We start from the raw sequence: 24,248 nt of genomic DNA on the forward strand, positions 1-24,248 counted from the left end.
TATTTAGGGAAAATATTATTAGAATTATAACAAAGTTCCTTTTAGTGTGAAACATTGCTATCATAGTATTTTTTAAAGAGATTTTATTTATTTATTCGTCAGAGAGACTGAGAGTGAGCACAAGCAGGGGCAGAGGGAGAGGGAGAAGCAGACTCCCCACTGAGCAGGGAGCCCAATGTGGGACTTGGTCCCAGGACCCGGATCATGACCTGAGCTGAAGGCAGGTGCTTCACCTACTGAACCACCCAGGAGGAGCTCATTGCAAATCATAGTATTTTATGACCACATGATAAAAATCTTCATTAATAAAAAAAAAATCTTCATTAATACAAATTACTGTGGACATTAAATTTACTCATTTATTGAGACTGTTCTAGTCATTGGAGATACAGTGATGAGTAAGACAGAAAAACTCAGGGGGCTTTTTTCCCCTGACATGTGATATGGTGATTAAACACTTTGGCTTTGGAGCCAGACTCCCTGGGTTTAAATCCAGGCTTATTTACTTACTTGCTGTGTGATCTTGGGAATATTACTGAGCTTGTCTGCACAGCAATTTCTTTTATCTGTGAAATGGGTTAATAATAATAATAATAATACCACCAACCTCAATAGGTGGTTATAAGAATGAAAGGATAAAGTATGTAAGGCTCTTAGAATAATGCCTAGTAATAAATGGTAGCAATTACTGGGGAAGGGCCGGCAAGTGAAAATGAGAAAGTATTATCTAGGGGAATGTACTGTGAAGAAAGCAAAATGGAGCAATGTTATGAGGAAGCTGAGCTCTACATTTACAAGAAGGAGTCAGCCCTGTGCTGCTCATTGCAGGCAGTGGGGAAGGCAGGTGCAAGGGCCCTGGGGTGGGAAGAAGAATGCCTGGTGGCTAGAGCGTGAAGAAGATGAGCTGGAGGCTTCAGGTCCCCTGGAGCCTCTGCCTGTCAGGAGCCAAAGTTTGGGTTTGCTGGTCCTCGCAGTGAGAAGCCATGGACAGATTTCAAGCAGGGTCCTGACATAAATGGATTTCTAATTCAGAAGGTCACTCTGGCTGTTCGAGGGTGGATTGTGGAAGAGGATGAGGGAGCAAGCAAGAGTATGTCTGAGAGGACAGGGGCTCATGCTTGCCTGGAAGTCATGGGGATGGAGATGCATGGGACGGGAGTTGGATGTCAAAATGTCTTAGCAGTGCTTTTCCCCAGTTGTTAGTCTACTTGAAAAAGAATAATAGTACATCTTCTAAAATGTTAGTTAACCTTTGGACATTGTTTACACATCCCAGAGTGCAGCAGTAATTCAGGAATCGCTTGATTGATTGGGTGAATGTGGAACTAGCAATCTGGAAAATTCAAGCCGGAAATCCATTGTAAGAGCTGAAGTGCTCAGTTTGGTAGTTTTCATTGACACATTAATCTGATTATTTCCGGGAGCTCCCCTTCCTTGGCACCGCGCAAAGACAGATTTCAGGGCAGTGAAGCACAATGAGGAGATTAATTTGGGAGACTGACCCACATTGCGTGTTCTCCTCAGCCTCTTCAACTATTGGTGGCACATTTTTAGGTCTCTCGTAGCCTTTAGATACTCTAATTCTGTTTACTGCTTTTAAGCTGGGGTGACATGAACATGGCCACACTGGTGTGAGCTGGCTGGCTCTGCATATGCTCATCCCGGGAAGCACGTCCAACAACCCTGAGGTGAGGAGACCCCTGAGCAAGGGGTTAGCCTCAGGCTTGCATGCCTCTATTTTGCATTTGAGCCAAGTGAAGCTAGATGAGGCCCCGTTACTTGTCCTCTCTGTGAATGGAGGAACCATCCAGAACAGCTTCGTCCCAGAGGACTGAGGAATGGGGGCATATCTGATATTGGAAAGAACTTAAATTGATAAGGGAGGAGGAACTTGTTCTAAGTCAGATTTCGTAAGCAGAAACTAAGGGTCAAGGAGGAAGTTTGAACAGCTGAGATAATTAGTCTAAGTGTGTAGTCAGCTATCACTGCTTTCTCAGGTTCTTTCCATACCCTGTACCTTCAAGAGACCCCCTCCACCACCTCCCCCCCACCAACCTTCAGTTAGTGGCTCTTGAAATTAGCTTGAAGACCTTGTAAAGATACGAGTTGTTCTTAACATTTCCTATTTGAAAAGTAACAAAAGTCCTACTCTCCATGGGCAAAAGCTCCTCTTCTTTCTGGCATCCCAAGATGCAGAAGTATGCATGCTACAAACCGGTATTAACCATTTTTAAAGAAAAGAAGGAAAACAGTAAAATCAGTGTCTTGGGAGCAGTGACCTAATCTACTTAAAATTTTTTTGATGGATTTGTTTTGAGTCTTAGAAACCCAAAGGACTCAAAATGAGATACAATTCAAAGGGTATCATCCTCTCCTAGGATGGGAAAGGTAGAATGATTCCCAGGGCTCTAAAAACTTTACAGATTAGAACTCTGGGTAATGGGCTGGCTGTTTCTTGGGCTGTCAAACCTAGTTTTTAACCTTTCTCCCTGGATTTGTCCTTTAGAATAGAACAGTAATGGGGAATAGAAGTCAAAGAAACAATGTAAGGAGGAGACAAATCTAGATTGAGGAGCAACAGGTAACACCACTGACAGGGGTGGGGCAGAGGGAAGTTACTTGTGAAAGTAGTAAAATCAAAGGACAGTGTGCTCTTCTAGGAAGAGGGGTATTTTCTTCCTAGGAGCCAGGAGTTCCAAATCTCAGTGGTACAAATGTGTGCAGTTAATTCCCTTCCTCTTCAGAGGAGGGATGGTCTTGATCATGCTCATCCTTAAGGCTTGCCTACTGTTACTTTTTCGCTGCCACACTGCAATATAATATTGAAAATCACCATAGAAGCAGTAACCAGATAAAAGTAGGACCTTAGGACTAGAAACCTGGGATCTACCATGCTCCCCTTCACCATGTTGCCTGATGCCTGAAAGAGAACAACTATTTCACCAAAGTGAACCCCGCCCAAGGGTCTGCCTGACAGCGTTTTAATAAAAAAATAACATCTCAAACTATATATAGTAGAACTTCTAGTTAAATGCTTGAAACAGATATTTCTGAAAGTTTAAAAAAATCCAATAAGCAGGACCACTGAGGGTATGTAGAAGGCCCATTGGAGCCGTCCACCTTGAGGTAAAACTCTTCAGTGACCCACAGATGGGGCAGGTGAGCTTTAACACAAATAATAAACAGGCGAGTGTTGAGGGACATGGGATGAATGAAGAGATCAGTACAAATCAGCCCTGAGAGTTAGGACCGTGGATTCCCCCACAGCATCATGTGGGACATGAGTAGGCCCACAGCCTGGTGCAACTAGGTGACAGGTAGATTCCAGCCACTGGTCAGGCTGCTGTCTCAGAGGATGCTGGCCTGGAGGCTGGGTCAGCCAGAAGATGGGAGACTCGGGCAGGTGCCAAGGGGCATGTGAAGAAAAACTGAGGGCACTATCAGGAAGGAAGAAGCCTCCTCATGGGGAAGCTTGATTTCTTCTTCTGCTCTAATTTGGGAACTCTAGAGAGCAAGGAAGTTGAAAAGATTCAGGACACCCAGGTCATATGTGACGGTGGCTTTTCTGATAGCAGAAATGAAAGCTTCTGGATAAGCAACACTATGTATTCCAGGACAAATCAGGTGCTGAGGAAAATGGGGAGAATTAAAGCAAAACTAAGTCCAAAGGTGATGGTAAAAGCTTAACATTAATAATAATAATATTTAGATAGTATTTTTTTTAAGTTTTATGTATTTTAGAGATGAGGGCATGAGTGGAGGGAAGGATGGAGAGAGAGGGAGAGAGAATCTCAAGCAGACTCTGCACTGAGTGTGGACCCCAGCATGTGGCTTATTCCAATAAGCCTGAGATCATGTCCTGAGTTGAGATCAAGAGTGGAACGCTTAACAGACTGAGCCACCCAGGCACCCCTAAAAGAATATTAAATGTACAGAAAGCACTCTCACAGATACTGTCTCATTTAATCTCCATGACAGCTCATTGGAGTGTAGATACCACTATAGCCTCTATTCTGCCAGTAGGAAATTAGGGCTTGGAGACATTTAGAGACTTAGCCTAAGTCGCACAGTGAATGAGCAGGAGTGTCAACCCCCAACCCCGTGTCTTTTTGTTCCAAATGTGCTTTCCTCACTACACTTTGGTCATAGGGGTCTCCTCCTGTCAGAACCAGACTTTGCTACAGAGCCTGCTGGGTGGCATCCTTGGAGGGAGTGTTACCGCACTGGTCTTTCCAGGTGACACGTGGGGGACAGAACACCAGCAATCCTTAATAATAGCCAATGTTCATGCTTTATTAAGGTCAGAGTCCCCAAATAAAGTAAAAGTCACCGAGTTCCTGCCAGAAATAATAGTGGAAACAATCTATCTCCTCCTTTCATAAATCTGAATTTTATTCTAGAGATTAAAATTGTACATATTAATGAAAGCTTAGAACCTCAAAGTTCATATTTTTATATGTGGAACAGGGAAACTAAGGCTACTGGAGTGAGGCATAACGGTACATCCTATCCTGCAAAAGTTGGAAAGGTTGGTGTAAAATTATTTATTGTAGCTTCAGCTAGTTTTGATCAATACCACTTAATTCGAGGAACCCAGAACAAGAAGGAAAGAGAAATAGCTCACATTCTATTTCCCATTGAAAGTCTGAGCCTAGAGCTAATTTTAACCTTCTTTACTGCTCAATTTAATGGTAAAAAGCTTTCGTATAAGGTACGTTTCGTTCCCATTTTCTTTTGGCTTCTGTTGCAAATGGTTATTAACAATAACATTTTTTCAGTTTGTGGAAAAATATTGTAGATTTTCTAATTGGCATTCATATCTGGAGAGAAAACCTGGGTATTTCATGCACAGTGCATATATGCCTCATTAAAAAAAAAAAAACTGTCATACTATTTTTTAATGAAGGTACACCTTTCATGGAGAAACAGTATTTCTAATCGAATTTTTAAAGAAATTTTTGGAATTCTCAAGGTTGCCTCACATGTAATGGAATCAGATTTTTGAAGCTGGAAATCCATGGGGACAAGGGGGTCAGAGGGGAAGGGACTCCAGGTGGCTGTCCTGCTTGCTGGGGACAGCGCTGTGACCAGAACCTACATCCCTGGCTGATAGTCAACACTCTAGAATTGTTTTCTCCTGCTACATTTCCAGTAGGGTGCTGACATTTTTTCTGTTATTGCTGTACATGGCCCCTGTGATCTGAAGAAAAAGAAAAACGCTACCCTCAAATTATCTCCTCCTCCCTTGCTCTTCCTCTTTTATCCTAAAATTAAATCCTTATGAAGAAACGGAATAGATTTTGCCCTGGATGTGGACAGCACCGTCTCTTTTGACCAGTCATTGGCTGTTTTGGTCCACATCTGGACCAGGCTCAGTACACTGTATGCTAAGGCTGGGAAAAATAGGGCTGGGGTTTGGTGTGTGTCAGGCCGAGAACTTCCACTGTTTGAGGAGGAGCTCCCACTGGACTACTGTTTGTCCCACAGCACACCGCGCAGACCAGGCTGGCTTGCGCGCGCGCTCTCTCTGTCTCTCTTTTTTTTGGTCATCAAAACAAGTAGCTCTTCTCAGACACCTCAATACATAATTAGGTGTGTCTGTTTACACTTGGGAGACAGAGGGCTTCATGTCCTAAAGCAATACAGGGGATCTGGGAGCAGCCACAAACAGATGTTGGAAATGTCCATTTGTGGTGAGTTTATTACTATAGCACCAGAAGTAAACACTGAGGATGAAACCCCTCTGAAGGGGTGGGTGTGTGTATTGAGAGGGGAGTGTTATCGAGCACAGGAGAAAGTGAAAGGAGGTCCTAGTTTTCTTTCTTTCTTTTTTTTTTTTCTTCCCCAATTTGCTCTAGTATTTGTTTATCTCCTACAATAAGGAAAAGTTCACTCTTTGGCTTTGGCTGTTTGAAGGCTTTTGCCAAATGCTTAACAATCTGTAGGGTTTGATTTCTCTCAAAAAAACCACTTTGAGAACAAGGCTCTATGTAACTAAGATGTGTTTGTTTTTGTTTAAATCATTCAGAAGAGAAATCATCTCTTGTCCATTGTTAAAAGAGAGGTTTCAATCAAAGGAAAATTCTACATATTCTAAAATATACAAACAGCTCTTTGAAACTGATGCCAAATCAAACTCTAAAAGGGACGTTTCTCTTGCAGAAGTTTTGAGTTAATTCCGTGTGCAAGGCTTGAGTGGAAAAACTCTGAGACAGTCAGAGGAATGAGTTACTGTAACACTGAATTGTGGATTCGGAAGTCCTATGAGGAGCATTGTCTGGGGATAGCGTGGAGACTTTTGGACATGGTTTTAGGCTAAACTCTAGAAACAAAGCAAAGAAATGATCTGTGAAGTGAATCAGTTTTTAAGTTAAAAAAAAGTCCGTAGTTTGTTTTCTGGTGTTACTGAATCTAAACCTCCAAAGTGAGGAGGCATGCCTGTCCTCACTTTATTAAAAAATTCAACTGAAATGTTCCCTTGTTGTTAAAGAAATGCCATCCTTTCCCCTATTGGGATTCCTATTAGGATGAAAAGTAGTAGATGTTAATAAGACAAGCTCAGTGGGGAAAAGAAGCACAAATTAGGAGACCCAACAACTTCATTTTGGTTCTGCCGCTAATTGACTTCGTAAAATGATTCATTGTTTCTTTGATGGAACTTCGTGATCAGTTGGTATCCATGACGCCTATCTCACAGGATCATTTTGTGAAGGTAAAACCAGATGTACATAAAAGGAGGGACAACTCAAAAGCGGTGTGTGAATTTGAGACATTATTTCTTTTTTATTTATTTTGAGGGTAAGTGTTGATGTGGCACAAGATACTTTGCTTGGGCTGAAAAAAAGTGAGAAAAAGCTTTCATTTTTAGGATAAAGGAGACAACCGAGGAGCAAGGTCTAGAACAATAGCAGCACCCCAAAACTGGTGGTCAGAGTAGAGTTGTGGGTCTGGAATTAACCTAAGCCCTTGAGGTCCTGGTAAGCATAGGGATGGTAGTTCAGGAAAAGCAATTGACTGAAAATGGGCAGGCAGAAATCAGAAAGCAGACACAAACCCCACAGTCAGAGAACTGGTCACTGTCTCTTCCTCCCCCAACCCCCACACTTAAACATTTTCTGTGTGTCACTCTGAGAAGAGCCACAGTGACTTAAAGATAAGTTGGACAGAGCCTGTTCTCAAGGAATTTATAGGCCAGTGGCAGTGAGAAGGTAATGGTAGGACTGCTGTGTGCACCCAAGGAGAGACAGAAATGGGGAACTGAGTGCAGAAGGAGAGGTCCTTGTGGGCTAAAGCAAGAACATGAGCAGAATCTTGGAAGCAGAAGTGGATTGTGAGGTAGACTTTATTTTTTTATTTTTCAAAGAATTTTTATTTATTTATTTGACACAGAACACAAGCAGAGGGAGCAGCAGATAGAGGGAGAGGGAGAAGCAGACTCCCTACTGAGCAAGGAGCCCGATGTGGGGCTTGATCCCAGAACCCTGGGATCATAACCTGAGCCAAAGGCAGTCGCTTAACCAACTGAGCCACCCAGGCACCCCTGTGAGGTGGACTTTAAAGACTGCTTAGAATTCCAAGGGACTGAGATTGGGGTGGGGGGTAATCACGTAAACCAGGGCAGGAAGTGACAGTGGGGCGTAGGGAGTATAATAAATGGAAGAGGGTCCAGTCTGACTGGATTGTGAGTTGATGAAGTGCAGTGAGAGACAGGACCGGAAAGGTAAGTTGGGACAAGACTGTCATTGCAGCAGATGTTTGTCATGTGTCTACAGAGATCTAGAAATGTTTACATACTTAAGTAAAAAGCATGACATGAAGTCCCAGAACATGTAGGCAACAATGAACAAGAAAATCCTGAGGACCCAGTAAGCTGCACAAGACAAGGATTCAGGAACCTAGATAAGCCGTGTGGGCAGAAGTTTCAACACACACACAAAAATAGGTCTTGATTCTAAGGCAACCTTCTGTCCTGACCAGGAAGCCCCTTATATTTTTCTCCCAGGGCAGGAACCATGCCACAGCATGAGCAGCCCAGGCCTGGCTCTGGGAAGCAGGTCAGCATGTACATCTGACTCTCAAGGGAGAGATGGCAAACATAGGCTGGGTCCTGGCAGGCTACAGCTGGAGGCTCGAGCCTGTGGCTTTGATCCTAATATTAATATGGATGGTGTTAGGTCTGTCATAGCTGTACGCCTTGCAGCTGACACAGACTGAATAGTACTGTGGTGGTCTGGTTCAAGTTCTGGTTCAATTTGAGGCCTTGGGTGGTTTGAGTCAGGTCCTTTAAGGTCCAGGATCGCCTCCGGGCTGTTGGAACACACCAGGGTGCTAAGTCTTTAGAGGGGAATGATATTTGAAAAAGCTGAGCTCCCTCACTTTTGAGTGGCTCTGCTGCCTGGAGCTGACTCTTCCTTCCCCTGGGCCTCTCGTGCTCTGTGCCAGACTTGGAGGCAGAGTCTGAGACTGGATTGGTGCTGGACTGAAAGGAGCAGAGCTCTTCCTATTTTAGGAGGTGGAGGATTGAAGCTCAAGCTGAAAGCACAGTGTGTGCATCATGGGCTGGTGGAATGTGGCCTCTGTGGTGCTGATCTGCTGTGCTTTTTTACAGAATAGTTCAGTTGGGACTGGAGCTGGGTGTTAGGCGAGGTAAATGGGGACTTTGGGGATAATTCATGTTGAGACCCAATCTTTTCTAGTTTGGACCCAATCTTTTCCATTTTCTTCTTCTCTGGCTCCACTAGTTTAAGTGGTACTGGTAGGAAGGGATTTCCTTTCGAGATGGAGACATTTGCTACTGGCTGTGTCCTTTTGCCAGGTTACACTTACAAGGGCGTTATCCAAAGAGAGAACCTGACGAATAGAAAACAAGATTTCTTAGAACATTAGTGGCAAAGACTACATGAGAATCTGGGGGCTGAGTCACGCGTGGCAAATTGGTGGCATGTATTAGCCTCCCCATTTCGCACTGCATCCCCATCTCTACCCCCATCCCTGTCCCCGTCCTCATCATCCCTGTCTCTATCCCCATCCCTATCTCTGTCCCATCCCCATCCTCATCCCTATCCTCATCCCCATCCCTAGGGCTATCTTTGACCTTTGATCAGGTCTCTTTCCATCACTGCCCTTCAGGTGGGTATGGCCAGGTAGTTAGAATTGCCATGAAAATAACACTGATTCCCTGCTTGGAAGACAAGATGGGGTAGCTGAGCTCTACAGGTCTGGGGCCAGGTCCCGGCCACCCACAAATGGTCTTAAACTTTGAGGAAATCACTTTACTTCTCTGAACTTCAGTTGGTCATCACAGTGTAGGGTCAGTGACAAGTTCTACCTCACAGGGCCAGGGGAGGATTCAGTGCCATCACGCAGGTAGGAGTGTTTCAGCAGAGATCCTCTGCCAGTCAGAGTCATCCACTCTCAATTGTCTGGTTAGCCAGTCCTTCCTCTCAGGAGAACCGGCCACAGCATGGGATACCATGACTATTAAATCACGTATAGGATTCCTATGGTTGGAGCGGAGTGAAGACTGCTCTGGGAAGCAACAGCCAGTGCCTTTATCAGCCCATCATCAAGTAGCCTGGAGTCAGAGCGCTCCTACACGATGGCTTAGGCTTGCTACCAAACTCAAGAGAAGCTCTCCTCAAATGTTTCCACTGAAGTACCCCAAAGGGCAGAGGAAACTCCAGGGTTCCTTCATGGCTCCTGCTCTCCCCAACCTATTGACATAACCCCAAACAACCCCAGCTCCTGCAAGGAGAGCACTTTCAGGTTTCTCATTTTATCTTAAAACTCATGTGAATTTTACTCTATACTATGCCTGTTTTTTTTGTTTCGATACAAAAATAATGTTTTAACTTAATAATACTCAGTTATAGGTCCCTCTTTAAAAACCCTCCCCCATTTGTTCCTTTCTTGTATTTCATGCCCTCCTATCAGCCAGGCTTTGGTGTCTAATATAGAACATCTCAACCAGTTCATAAATTTCTGCTTTTAATATAGTCTGAGTTACCACTCGCGCAGGCCACAGGAAAATGCCAGGCCGTCCTCTCTGCATTCAGGCTTTTTTTTTTTTTTTTTAAAGATTTACTTAGTAACAATTTATCATTTAGTTGCAATTTTTAAAATAATCTTAATTGGCCACATATGTTATCAAATAAGAGCGGGTCTTGGAGCCTCCGCCTCCCTCCGCATCCTTCACGGCTCCCCCCCCCCTTTGCTTCGTTTGCGCATGCGCACTGCCTCCTGCCCGCTGGAGAATGAATTCTGCCACTGGAGGCAGATACTATCACAGGAAAGCCTCCCCGTGATTGGAGATAAGATTACCGATACTGAAGCTGTTATTTTTAGGAGGGGAAGACTACTGCTTTTAAACCTCTCTCCCTCTTTTTCCTAGTGTGTCCTCTCTTAATTGTGGCTCCAGGTAGCCATAAGTCATTAGTGGTTTTTAATTTCTCTGAAACTGAAATAAGGTCTGAAAGGGTGGATTTGTCCTTTTTTCCCCTACTTTTCCCCCCCTTCCCCCCACCCTTTTTTTTTTTTTTCTGGCTAATCGGAGGAACGCAACCACATCTGAAGCCACTTGGCTCATTATGAATTTCATGGAAACTGATTCTCTGAAAGTGTTTCCATATGTGTGTTCCCAATATATCCCATCCTCTCTAAATGGGAGCACAGACGTGTGCATGGGCTGGAAATGGCTTCAGGATGTGACAGAGCAGTCATATGACCGCCACGGCACCGTGGGTGGCCTCTTCTGAAAGACACGGTGTCCTGGGTGCTGGCCTCCTTCCTGCAGCGGATCTGGTTTCAAAGACTACCCACCCTTCCTAGCCTTTAAAAAGTTCTTAATCAAGGCCCAGCAAGAAGATCTCTCTCATTTTTCCTCCGTTTCTCTGCCCCCCCCCCCAACCCTCCGGTTCCTTCCTTCTCTCCTACTCTCCCTCCCTATGTGTGTGCATGTACACTCCCACATCTCCTACCGCTGGCCTCCTCTCCCCTCAAAAGAGGAAATATGTTATTCCAACAATATCCTCAAAATTTGGGTGGGTTTAGGGAATGGCTGAAGTTTCTGGAAACTGCCAGGTTGTTGTTTCTTTGTTTTTTTCCCTCTCTCTTTCCTTCAGCATAACATACTTTCTTAGCCTTGGGATCAGCTGGTCTTCCAGATTTTGTGAGCATGCAGTGGAAAAGTACAATTCATTACAACACGGAAAATAAATATTTATCCTGGATAGTTGAGGCACTTTTCCTCTCTTTTGCAAAACTATGGAGTTTGCTAGTCTGACCTTTCATTATCTTAAAAAATTTGGTTTCACATTCTCCTTTTTTCTGGTTTCTTCTCCATCGGTATGATCTACTACACTTCTTCCACATAGGGTATATTTTTCCAATTATTATCTAATGAAATTACAAGTAAAACTAATTTAGAGATAGATACTGGGTCATTTTAGTGTGAGGGGACAAATTCAGGGAAATTGAGAAAATTGATGGAAAAATCCTTTAAAACCTCAGTTTGGAAAATGCAAAGTACTATTCTGCATATAGTCTAAAATTGATTTTTGGATAATATTTACATAGCATTTCTTCTTCTGTCCTATTGCTGTTTGAGACTATGTTAGTCGTTCATCTGTGAGGCACATTTTTTGGAAGTACCCATTTTAGCATCATACTGTGTAGGTATAAGAATACATGGTTCTTATCCTTAATTTACTCTTCTTCAGCTGGAAAATGAAAATATTTCTCTAAAAACAATGATAAATACCTTAAAATGCACGGAGCAAAATTTATGTGCAAAAAAAGTTCAGGAGGTATATGATTAAAAAAAGATGATGAGACTTTGTATTCTGGGAAGTTTTAATGTATGGGTGAGCTTTAAAGATGGTGCCTGCCCAGACTTGGTCTGGCAGAGAGAAGAGTGGGGGGCCATGAGTCTGGGGAGAGCATGAGCAAAGCGCCTATGAGGGTCCTGAGTGTATGTCCTGCTGTGAAGAGGACAGTTCATACTGAGGAGCAGTGGGACATGACCTTGGAAAAGTAGAACAGATGACTCTGAAAATATGCCAGTAGCCTCCTCCTCATTTCCTTCCCTCCATGGCCGAGGTGTCCCATCATGCTTTGTGAAAGGTGGCTGACCTTTGCCTGGGAGGGGGTGGTTGTCAGGCTCTGCCACCTGTGTGGCCTGAGAAGGCGATGTGTAAGCAGGAGGTTTCTCCCTGTCCCTGTGCATTTCCACAGAATGCAGATTTAAGACCCCTCGAGACCGATCCTCCCCATTTTCCCACTGGCAGGCCGAGTCAGAGCTGCAGAGCCAGAAGAACCTCCTCAGATTTACCTTGTGTCTAGGCTTCTGTTTCTTCATCTATAAAAGTCACCTCTGATTCTTGATGCCTCTCACGTACTTGCTCTGTCTACTGGTCCAGAAATTCAGACAGAGTGTGAGTTTTACCCTCTGTCACCTTTCTACCTACTCCACATAAATACCACCACCTCGGTGACAGCAGGTGCCCTGGGGTCCTGCGGCAGAAGAGTGGGCTTGCTCCCCTCCCTCAGGTCCCGTATTTGTGGCCTGGCCCTCTTGTTCCCTCATCTCCTCTCCGCATGGCACTCGGCAGGGACTGGTACCTGGATTCTGGCTCTGATGGTACTGGGAACGACACCAGCGGACAGGCAGCAGTATCTGTTCACTACTGGGGATGGACTGTCCAAAACGTGAGGTCCAGTGATGTCATGACACTCAGGAAGAGCTTCGACCACTCTTTAAAGAGAGTTTTATAAGGATGGATTCTTCAGAGTCATATTGGGATGCTGTTGGTCTGATATCAGTAATGCTTCAATGCTTTTTATATCTGTTTTTTTAACTTGTCAGAAATGTATTAACTATCCTACAGAGTTCCTGACTCCCAGACTGATTTACTTATTGACTCATTATCACCATCCATCCATATACATACCCTAAAAAGCAAAAACCAAAACACTTAAGCTCCTGGAGTATAGAAGCAATAGGAGAGGAAAAGAAATCATGACCTTTACACCCAGTGCTTTATAGCTGGGAGAGAATAGGCTAAGAAACAGTTAATAATTCAGTAAAGTAGCAACTCTTAAGGGCCCAAAAGAGAGATATGGGAAGGAACTGCTCTTGACACCAGAGGGAAAAAAGGAATTATAGAATAGAGCAGGTGGGGCAGGGCAGCCAAAAAACATTGTCGAAGGGGAAGAAGATTCTTCAAGAAAGCAGCTCTGTGGCGAGTTGAGGACTATACATTTCCAGAGGAGGAATGCCACGAAGGGGTCAATAAAAAGTTCTTGGCCTTTATTCGAGATTTGTTGAAGCAATAGCTCCTACCATTTAAAAGGCCCCAATGAAGCTTTGAAGTTAACACCTCATTGCGGGGAAGCATGATGGCTTTTCATTCTGTACACGGATGCCTTCGTGTTACAGAGGAGAGCAAGGGACGCTGCCTGTGCCAGTTCGGTTCCCCTGGCTTCAGGGCCCCTCTTCCTTTCCTGTGCCTGACCTGTCGCCTCTGCTGGGGTGCGTCAATTCTGCTTCAGGGAGGGGACGATGGGCGTGCCCAGTGTCTCCCAGCTGACAGTCCCAAATGACAAGTGCCTTGTCTGTTACTGTTCCCAGACTCTGTTTTCTTTCATTCTAGAGATCGCCTTGCCTATTCTCAACCAACCCTGATTTACTGAGGATCTAGTTAGTGAGAAGGTGTATATCAGAGTGCTAGGTAAAGGCCTAGAAATGTCCAGTAGTATTGTGATTAAGCACTGAGGGGGAGACAAACAAGGATTAGACAAATCCTGCCCTCAGCAGCCCACTGTTGAGTGAGGAGTCAGGGATGAGCCAAGGTCACTGGCATTAGAAAGCAATGTGTGAAAGATGCTGGTGGGGGATTGTAGGCCACGGGACCCAAAGATGAGGGATTCTCTTTTATTTCCCCTTGTCTTTTTGGTTTTACTCCTTCCACTATGCTTTCTGCTTGCCCTGATGACCCAGGAAACCCCAGTGGGTAAAGAGAGGCAATTTCCTTTTTCCCTGTAGATCTTGAGAAGGCTGGGGAAGAGGCAAGACTTTTTAGAAATTTTTAATATTGATTTTATTTCTATTTGAGCTTCCTGCGCATTTTATTAATATAGTCTCCTCATGTATATTAGGTCTTGCTGCTACTGTGTTAACAAGCAAGTTTCTTGCAACTCTCTATGAGAGCTGCATTCCTTCACAGGCTATCTGACCGTGGCCAGAGGTGCAGATAGCAGAGCGGGAATGAAACACGTCTGTAGGAAACCAGCAGGTCCTACGGGAATCAAACCCTTGACCTCGGTCTCATTCACATTATGCCACAAGCAACTGAACTAATTGCCCACGATTTAGCAGATTAGCTCCAACAAGGCCTCAAAGAGCTGTCAGGATATCCCAAAGATAGTAATGCTCCCGGGGGTAACACAGAGGCTCCAGAGAGCCTATGGAAATACTCAGGTACAGTTAGATTTTCAAGGCAAGAAATGCATGGACCTGTGATTGTGACAACCACATTCCTTACGGGTAAATAAGATTGCAAAGAGGTCATGACTCTGCATCTTTCAGGCTGCATGATCTGTAGTGTACACAGATCCCCTTCTCCGGATCTCAGCTTGCCTGTGTGTTAATGGGTTAGCTTAGAATTAATTATCCAAGCAGTAGGTGAGGAATTTGGACATTTCCATCAGATATCCCAAGCAGCAGAGGAGGGTAAATGGGTGCTATAGGGAATCTGGAGGACATAGTCTAAAACTTAGTAAGTACAAAAGTTTGTTCAAGTCTCTTTTAGTTTGTTTACCTAAAAATTCACCCAAGTGTTCTATTCCATACATATCCTATTACTGTCCATATGCCCTGTCTCTAAGCCGAGTAAAACCAGCCCGTTGGGAAGATGCCCCATGTTTATCTTGGGCTTCAAGTAACTCCTGGCAGTACTGGCTTTATTTAATCAGCCAGTTGGAGGCAGGAGTTTTAAACTGGCTCGGGGGAGCTCTGTGCGACGAGGCACCTCCCTGGGGCAGTTACTGAGTTTTGTTTTCACATTTATAAAGTTAGATTGAGGTGTTAGCACTTTTAGAACTCTCCAGGCTTTTATCTGTGACCCCTCAATAAGTAGATAATACATTTTCTTTACCGTTTTTGATATTAATATCCAGGTCTTTTTTTTTTTTTTTTTTAAGTTTGTAGTTGTATTGAGGCTAACTAGCATAGTTCAGTAGAAGTAGTAGAAGAAGAAGTAGAAGACCATCTATAAGTACACCTGAGTTCACGTAAAAAACAGAGATTAAAATTATGGATGCAACCTTATTCAGGGAAAGGAAATTTATTTATATTATTTGCTTCTGCAAAAATGATTACAAACTAAAGATTAGGAAGGGCTTTATGTTTTTCTTTTTAGAATTCCGTCTCCTCACCTTAGGTTATTACATAAGGGATCTCCTGTGAAACTGTAACGAGTTGTTAATGTCTCTCCATGCAGAACACACTGCAGTATGTTTCAGAAACATTTCTTGGTAACACAACATGATTAAGGGAATTCCAGAAAATCCCATTTTTTGTTAGTTATAAAAATGACTGTATAATCCCTTTAAAGTCCACATTAGCTGTCTTTGCCCAGAAGGAGTTAATCCTCAAGACATTACAGTCTCAAATGACTCAAAGTGATTGGTCCACATTCTGTCAGCCTAGCAGAAATTTGTTGCATTGTTTTCTATAAACCACAACCAGAGCTCATTAATTGAAAAATGAATGTCAATTTCCATTAGCTGGCATCTATAAACCAGAAAGGTACAGTGATCCTGGCATGTGATGGGTAATAAAAACATCAGCAAAACGTCTCAGGTAAAATAGAGAAGGTGAGGGAGTAGAGGAATAAATTCAAAACCATATTGGAGTTTACTGGCAGGGCCCCACATCAAGGGTTTTAATGAGGCTTCTGCATCAAAATAAGGGAAACCACATGGAATGTTAATTATGACTGCAGCATATTTTAAGTACAGATACCCACGAGAAGCATTTCTTTCTTTTTTTTTTTTTTTTAACATGGACAAGCCTGTCTGTGTGAGCTTCGTGCTTCTGTGGGGGGCAAACGGTGGTGTTTTCAGTGTGACTTCTTTCTGTTTGCGATTGTCCACATTATTCTGGTTTCTCTCACAAGAGCAGAACATTGAACTTAATCTGTACAGAAGTGGCCTGCCTAGAACAATTAGCGGTGCCAGCACTAGTTCACCTAGCTGCTCTGCAAGGCAGAGGCCTGCCGAGGAACATCTGGGGCCCTCACGTCGTGCGTGTGGCTCCTTCCGCAGAGGGCACCAGCACGGGGCTCGAGAGACCCTACGCCTCACCTGCTCCCGTTTGCCCTCTGTCAGAATCACTCGGCCCACATCTGAACACTGGAGCTGGTTAAAATTTTGCATCCGGGAGGGGTGAGGTAGAGACGGGTGGAAGATAGAAGACTTTGTAGAGAGCAGAGAGTAAACTGCCCAGAGTGTGTGAGTTTTGGTGCGTCATCTTGAAAGTGTTTGCTTCTGGTATCCGAAGCTGCTCACTAGCTCTTTACCCTCTGCTTAGGGGCCTGCGGATTCCGGGAAAGCACTCAGGAGGGGTGGGAACTTCTCTGCCTCCCCCTGCCCCTCAGACTGTTGCTTCTCCTCCTGTCCCGGAGTTCCCGGTGGTGATAGAGGGGTTAGAGCTGGAAGGGAACTTAGAGTTCATCCCCCCTCATTTTACAGATGATGACACTGCCACCTCTGACTTCTGCCTCTGGCCTTCCACTCTCAGTAAGAAGAGCCAGGCAGGTGAGACTTGTTATTAACAATTGCTGGGTCGGGCTGGGTGGGGCCGGCTGATTGGTACTGTCCGATTTTTGAGAACAACTTTTTTTTAAACTATGTATGGCTTTTTAAATTGTCGCTTTTGATGACAAACGCACATCCTGGCCCTTACAAAGATCCCAGGCAGTGTGCATTTTAACAAAGATCCACAACTCTCAGTCAGCACCTTTAAGGAAAACCATTAGGATCATTTCTTTAATAAACACTGTAGCATCCAAGAACAAGAGTTCAGTAAAAACGGGACTGAGGATGTATCTCCTGACGGAGGCCTTGATGGAGCACTAAGTGCTTTCCCTTACGGATGAAAACTGTAGGAAAAGCAAACACGGCAGACGCAAAGACTTGGAAGGTTTTAGATGTGACAAAATCTTAAGAACCCTGGGATCATAAAAGGCCTTGTCCTAATTCTGTCAATTTTTGAAAATCATAACCCAGTCTTTAAAGATCACCACTCTTAAGTTTTTAGGCATTTCAGAACACTGATTTCCACATGAAGTGCTTTATGACTATGGTTTTATAAGTTTAAGCACCAGAAATAGCTACAAAGGAGCCACACTGTTGGCTTTAGAAGTTAAGGGACTTTACATTTTAGAGCAAAACAAGCTTTGCCTCCAGGTACCACTTGGAGTTAGCCTGAAGCTAATTCTATAGGATGTGGCACAGGGGCCTGGTGAATGGATGCTGAGGGAGGCACCCTCTTCCTTGTCCGCCTGCCGGGCATGGAGCCTCTCACAAAAGAGGCTGTTGGCACCTGGCCTAAATAAGCCCTAGGTCACCCATCAAGGCTTGAGATGCAACTTCTCCCCCAACCTACTTATTTAGTTTATGACCCTCAGGAGAATTTCTAAGGGCTAGACTCTCCCCCTTTGCCCCCAGAAAAATAAGATAGTTCCAAAATACATAGAAATCTGGTATGATTTTTTTGGCATTCATTACTAAGATGACGAATAAAATAAAGACTATAGGTGATTTTAAGAACTGAAGAGAAGTGATAGGAACATGTTAGGGTTTCTTTTTGGAGTTCCTTCATTGACGAAGGGGCCCTGCCAAGAGTACCAATAGCAAAACTGATCTTTGGGATTTCTTTATATTGGGTGGAGAAAAAGAAACTTGTCCTACTTAGTAAAAAATCCCTTTCAAATACCTGAGGTGCAACGAGAAACAAAAAGAGAGGAAAAAAAAAAATCAATGAGGATTCAGTCTTAAGTCTGGTGAGTGAATCTATGTGTTGGGTTGGTTTACACATAAGACCTAGCACACATTGGAGTTTTTAAAACCCTTTGGGGTTCTCTGGGGGGTGGGTGAAGGACTTAAGTACTGTCAAGTGAAAAAACAAAACAAAACAAAACTGTGTAGTGACCAGTGAATTTGAAGGTCTATTTGTGACTTGTTGTTCCTTTTTGGGAAGCTAAAGGTTTTTTTGTTTTTGTTTTTGTTTTTGTTTTTTTCTTGTAAAAATTCTCTCATTATTTTAATTGATATTTACAGATTTTTTCCCCCCATCTTCTGTTATAATTTTTAGGTGCTTCAGAACTGGGCCCTTTTTCAGACCCCAGGCAGTTCCCAAGCATTTCATCCCTCACTGAGAGCCGCTTCTCCAACCCACGAATGCACTATCCAGCCACCTTTACTTACACCCCGCCAGTCACCTCAGGCATGTCCCTCGGTATGTCCGCCACCACCCACTACCACACCTACCTGCCACCACCCTACCCCGGCTCTTCCCAAAGCCAGAGTGGACCCTTCCAGACCAGCAGCACTCCATATCTCTACTATGGCACTTCGTCAGGATCCTATCAGTTCCCCATGGTGCCGGGGGGAGATCGGTCTCCTTCCAGAATGCTTCCACCATGCACCACCACCTCGAATGGCAGCACGCTATTAAATCCAAATTTGCCTAACCAGAATGATGGTGTTGACGCTGATGGAAGCCACAGCAGTTCCCCAACTGTTTTGAATTCTAGTGGCAGAATGGATGAATCTGTTTGGCGACCATATTGAAATTTCCTCAGCAGTGGCCCAGCGGTATCTGGGAGCTGCATCCCAAACGTATCAATATATACATATATAGAGAGAGTGCATATATATGTATATCAATGAGCTATCTACAAAGTGCCTATTTTTTAGAAGATTTTTCATTCCCTCACTCAGTCATGATCTTCCAACCATAAGAGGGTACAGATACTGAGAAGCAAAAGGCCCGAGAGACACCATCCTATCTAGGTTCCAGGTTGTTTTCTACTTAAAATGTACTTTTACAAACCAAGGAAAAAGGTATTTTTTTGTTGTGTTGTTGTTTGGCCTGTTACCACAAATCATCTGTTCCTATGGCAAGTCAGAGAGGCGGACTCCAGGTTCAGGAGGAAGAAGAGCAAAGCCACTTCCTCTCTGTGCTTTGATACCACACACCCTCGTGGTGACGGCTATGTCTGGACCCGTGCACTCTGCAGACCAGCTTCCAAAACCGGTCGAGGTGCACATCGGGCAAAGATGCACAAAGGTGCACAAAGGGCAAAGAGGGAGAATGGATGATTCCATCACAGTACCATCCATTCTGAGTCACTGTCCCAAACTTTGCTTTCAGACTTGCCGTGAGTTCTCATCTGAACTGTTTGGTTCAGTTTTTGTTCTTTTTTTTTTTTTTCTTTCATACTTTAAGAAAGTGACTTCAAAAAAATACTGATTGGAATAGATGATTTCATTTTACTTTTTAATACTTTCTTTGTTTCCTTTTCCCATTTAACCAAAAAGAAATCCCACCCCTCAACACCACCCCTGCCCCATCCCTGCACCTTTCTCCTTTTATGCAAAACTCAAAATGGCAATACCTTATTATAGCCATAATGGTATAGATAGTGTTTGTGTTTGGCTGTGTGTTGTTTTCTTTTTTTTTTTAAATTATGAATATGTGTAAAATCTGAGGTAACTTGCTAACGTGAATGGTCATATAACTTTAAAGATATATTTATAATTATTTAATGACATTTGGACCCTTGAAACTTTTCTTAGTGTACTGATACATTGACTTCGGTCTCTAAAAGTGCTCTTTATTAAATAACAAATTTCTTCAGTGGGCTAGAGCCATATCTGAAATATTGCTAAGCAATTTCAGTTCATCCAGGCACAATGTGATTTTCAAAAATACGTCCATCTCCAAATATTTTAGATGTAGCTTGTTTTTTGTGATGTATGAAGGAAATGTTATGCTTCGTTCTTTCAGACCTTGAATTGCCTCTAACACAGCTTTGCCTTCTAAAGCAATAATTAGGGATTGAAAAACCAACTCTTAGCCCTGTATCACTCATGTTGCCCTTTATTAGCATGAAATGCTGGAGTGATGTGGTTTCCCAGTTTCTTTTGAATAATGGTGACTCTTGTCATATTAAAAAGACAAGCACAAGTGAATCATTGAACTGCAGAAAAATGTTCTGTGGTTTCCTATTAAAAGCAAAACTCTAAATCGCCAGGCTTCATAGTAAAGACACAGCTTAAAGCCACCCATGTAGCTTAAGGACTGATCATGATACACATAGCCAGTAAAGCCAAATTGCACCAGGGATTCTTAACTAACCCGCCTTACCAAACAGTAAGTAAGGAGAATCCAGATCTGCCTCACCTAAGGCCCCATTGGCAGCTCTCTACGGAATCTGCATTTAAAGGAGCAGATTTAGCCATTGTCTCATGGGAGCCATGTCATCTGAAGGAGTTGGAGACTTCCAGCAGATAGCTGAGCTGAGTTAATGTAGGGCCTTGGGGACCCATGTCAAACCCCTTGGGGTCAAAGGAAGGCAAGGCCATGTGGAGTTTGGTGTCTACTACTGTGTATGAATTTGAGCAGAAGCCCTCCTGTAGGATGCACTTTGGCCACTCCTGGTGACCACCTGGCAAATTCTCAGCGTGAATCCTTATTCCAAGCCAGGATCACTCCATGACACCACTGGGTAAATCCCTGCTGGCTCCCTCTCAGGTCCGGGGGACCCCTTTGTTTCAGTTCTGTGCCCCCACTGAGTAGAACCGTATAGAGATTTGTCCCCAGCCTCTGGGGACCCTTTCTCTGTAGTCATTCCCAGGCCCGCTTCATGGGCCGTCAAGCCTGGTGGGACGGTGTGTGTTGTGGGGGCATCTGGCCCTGTGCTTCTGGCTGGGGGCCTCCCTTGCGACCACCCCAACTCCTCCTAACAAAAATCGAGGGCAAAACAAAACAAAACACTGCCTTCTAAAGGTTGTATACCAAGTATGCTTAGATAAATAAGCCACTTTTCTATTACTTAACTAAGATGGAAGTAGTAACTGATACTATTTATTGTTTGTGTGTGGTAGCTTGAAGCACGCCACTGTCCATTTATTTGTTAAGTGTAAAATATGTGTGTTTGTTTCAGCAGCACTTAAAAAAGCCAGTGTCTGGTTACACATTTCAATTTTAATTAATTGACATAAAAATGTTACCGCCAGTGCCAGCTGTACCCTATTTAATAAAAAAGGTACTATATTTGTACATTATTTTTTAATGTTAAAAGGGCTTTTTTAAGTTTACAGTACACATACTAAGTGACTTTAGGGATGCTTTTGTGTTGAAATGTTATTATAGTGGCTGCAGGCAGCAACCCAGAAACACTTTAAAAAGTTTTTTTTTATTCCTTGGGAAAAATTCAAGCACTTCTTCCTTCCACCCTCACTCCAACCACTCCAAAGGGGTAAGTCACATTTCTTGGATTGAGTTCTGCCCTTTTTCAGCCTGGGGGTTAAATATTCCCTCCTCCTCCTCTTTTTTTTTTTTTTTTTTTTTTTTAACCGAACCCTTAATTTGCACTGGGTCATGTATATGATCTGTGATTTCAAGACCAAAGCAAAGCCCGACTATTCCTCCTAATTCCTCCTACCACGGAACTGCGTACTAGCCAACACTCTGTATTTCCTTCAGGTTCAAAGAGCACGGTTCTCTTTGTAGCACAGACGTTGCTGGAGTTTTCGGCATGACCAGCTCAGCCGCTTTCTGTCTTATTTTAGTTGTCTCACAAAGTGTGACCAGTGTCAGGGTTCCAGAACATACCACAGTGTTGATTTTAGATGAGTGAAATGACTTCCAGCCTGGAACTGAGAGACTCGACCAATGAACTACGGTTTGCTCTTCAGACAGTCTCACTAACCCCACCCTGCCCCTGGGGCCTTTTAAAAATGAGCAGAGAAATCCACACCGTTAGGGACCATCTATTGCAAACCCAGAGGGGAGGAGATGTGTGTGCTCCTTAAGAGTTCCCTTCATTCCCAGGAAAGGGACTGACTCAGAGTCTAGGTTAATACATGGAAACACAAAGCATGAGTGAAGACAATAACGACTTCTATGACATTCGAAAGAACAATCATAAATAAAATAAAGAGGACTCTGGCAAACCTTGAATTTGTTGTTCTTCAAAAGAGAATGCATTTAAAAAATATTTTCTGTGTGAGAATTTTTTAGATGTTTGTTTACTTCATGTTTACAAATAACTGTTTGCTTTTTAATGCAGTACTTTGAAATATATCAGCCAAAACCATAATTTACAGTAATTTCTTAGGTATTCTGAATAAAATTCCATTTTTTTTTTGGATATGCTTTACCATTCTTAGATTTCTGTGGAACAAAAAAAATGTTTGTAGCATTTTGTGTAAATACAAGCTTTTCATTTTTATTTTTCCAATTGCTGTTGCCCAAGATCTGCTTTCCCTGCACATATTGTACAAATTCTGCTTTGTGCCACAGGCCATGATTGTGGATGAGTTTACTTTCAACTTCAAAGGGACTATTTGTATTGTATGTTGCAACTGTAAATGGAATTATTTGGCATTTTTCTCATGATTGTAATATTAATTTGAAGTTTGAATTTAATTTTCAATAAAATGGCTTTTTTGGTTTTGTTACGTGTGTACTTTGGGTCTTTTCTCAGCCGCGGTTTCTTCTCTAATCTGACGCTTACTCCTGCCTACACCTGGGCCCTTCTTGGCCCTAGGACTTGCCAGGGCCAGAGGAGGGCGGGGTTCTCTGTGACTGGTGAGAGGTTAAAACATTTCGCTGAGTGCTGCCTTCTTGGTTCGTCCTACTCCTACAGAGGCGTGGGCAAAGGATCTAGCAGTGAACTCATTTCCTTGTCAGCCTGTGTCCGAAGGAGAGAGTGCCCTCCTCATCCTTGGGTAAAGCCCCTTTACTCTGACGAAGGGACCAGACTGCATATAAAAGACAGTGGGCTCCGCAGTCCGAGGGTTCTAATCTCTGGGCAGTTGAGCAGGAGCCAGCAAGTGAATTTCTTCCTGGTTAGGGTCAGAGGATCTCAGGCAGCCCTGCCATAGGAGATAATCTAGCTGCTTCCCACATCTCTTTTGGGTTCTTAAAAACCCAAATCAGTCAAAGCTCAAGGGTAAGTAAAAATGGACCTTGGCCTGGAGAGCTGTAGCCTCAGAAAAATTCTACTAGGGAGCAGGACTATAGTTTGGAGATCTGTTTGTTTTTAACGGGTTATTGTGTATTTTTGGTAAGTCCCTCCCCTTTGATAAGGTTGAGGGCTTGGGGTAGAGTGGCTGCTCTCTTTCTGGCCTGTGCTATCTGTCCGCCTTGGCTTACCACAGTTCTAAAAGAAGGACCAGAAACCGTGAGGTGGAGATGCTCAGGCGCGGGCCAGTGGACCACGTGATCTAGAGAGAGAGGCCTCCTTTGAGATCTGCTCATTCTTACCCCTTTGGCATTGTGTTCTGAGAAATCTTGGAGACCACTAATTTCTAAGACTAGGAGACATCCTGAAAGCACGCGGGTGAGACCTAGGCCAGTGAACTTGTTTGCAGCTCTTTGAAGATGTATATTTATTTATCCTTTTTTATTAGACATCTGTGTGGCTTTCAAAGGCATTGCATGGGAGGTGGGCAGAGTGGCTTTTCCTTTCTCTCCATCTTTGTCCAGCAGCATGGTTCAGGGCAAATGGCTTTACTCCTCTGGGTCTCAGTTTTTGGGCATATGGAGAGGCATCGGGCTAGACCTTGGCTTTGTTGACATTTCAGGCTGGAAAGTTCTTTGTGGTGTGTGTGTAGGGTGTGTGGTCCTACACATCATAGAAGGTTTAGCAGCCTGTCTCTGGCTTCTACCCACTAGATGCCGATAGCACTGCACCACTTGTGACAATGACATGTGTCTCCAGAATGTTCCCTGGGAGGAAAAGTCGTCCCCAATCCAGAACCAGTGGGCTAGAGGCTCTCTCTCAATTCTTTGGTCAGGCTTTCTTGACAGAACTGGTGTGAAAATACACTGCTCATTATAACAGGATAGCCAGGGGGAAGACGGAGAGCCCTCCCCAGAGGTGGATGTGCATCAGCCTTTTCCAGCCCTTCACCTGCTTGTCACTATGAGGTTGGGAGGTGTCATGAGTGGGGCT

The 24,248-nt window shown here is 43.7% G+C and overlaps 1 protein-coding gene across 9 annotated transcripts in view; it reads left to right on the forward strand.

The window, feature by feature from the left end:
• RUNX2 (RUNX family transcription factor 2) overlaps positions 1–24,248 on the forward strand; it is a 223,124-nt gene that overhangs the window by 99,788 nt on the left and 99,088 nt on the right. For 2 of the 9 annotated variants that reach the window (XM_082733206.1, XM_082733210.1), the window contains 2 exons: positions 16,750–16,815; positions 18,374–22,749. The exons of 2 other annotated variants lie outside the window; for them this stretch is intronic. In XM_082733206.1, coding sequence (XP_082589332.1) covers positions 16,750–16,815; positions 18,374–18,852 — 545 coding nt within the window. In that variant the 3' untranslated portion in view covers positions 18,853–22,749. Of the gene's footprint in view, positions 1–16,749; positions 16,816–18,373; positions 22,750–24,248 lie in introns of those variants that run through there. 5 more of the 9 variants (XM_082733207.1, XM_082733211.1, XR_014312375.1 and 2 more) reach the window with 4 other exon arrangements.

The sequence above is a fragment of the Mustela nivalis genome (genome assembly GCF_964662115.1).
Source record: "Mustela nivalis genome assembly, chromosome: 5".
In the NCBI taxonomy this organism is placed as follows: Eukaryota; Metazoa; Chordata; class Mammalia; order Carnivora; family Mustelidae; genus Mustela; species Mustela nivalis.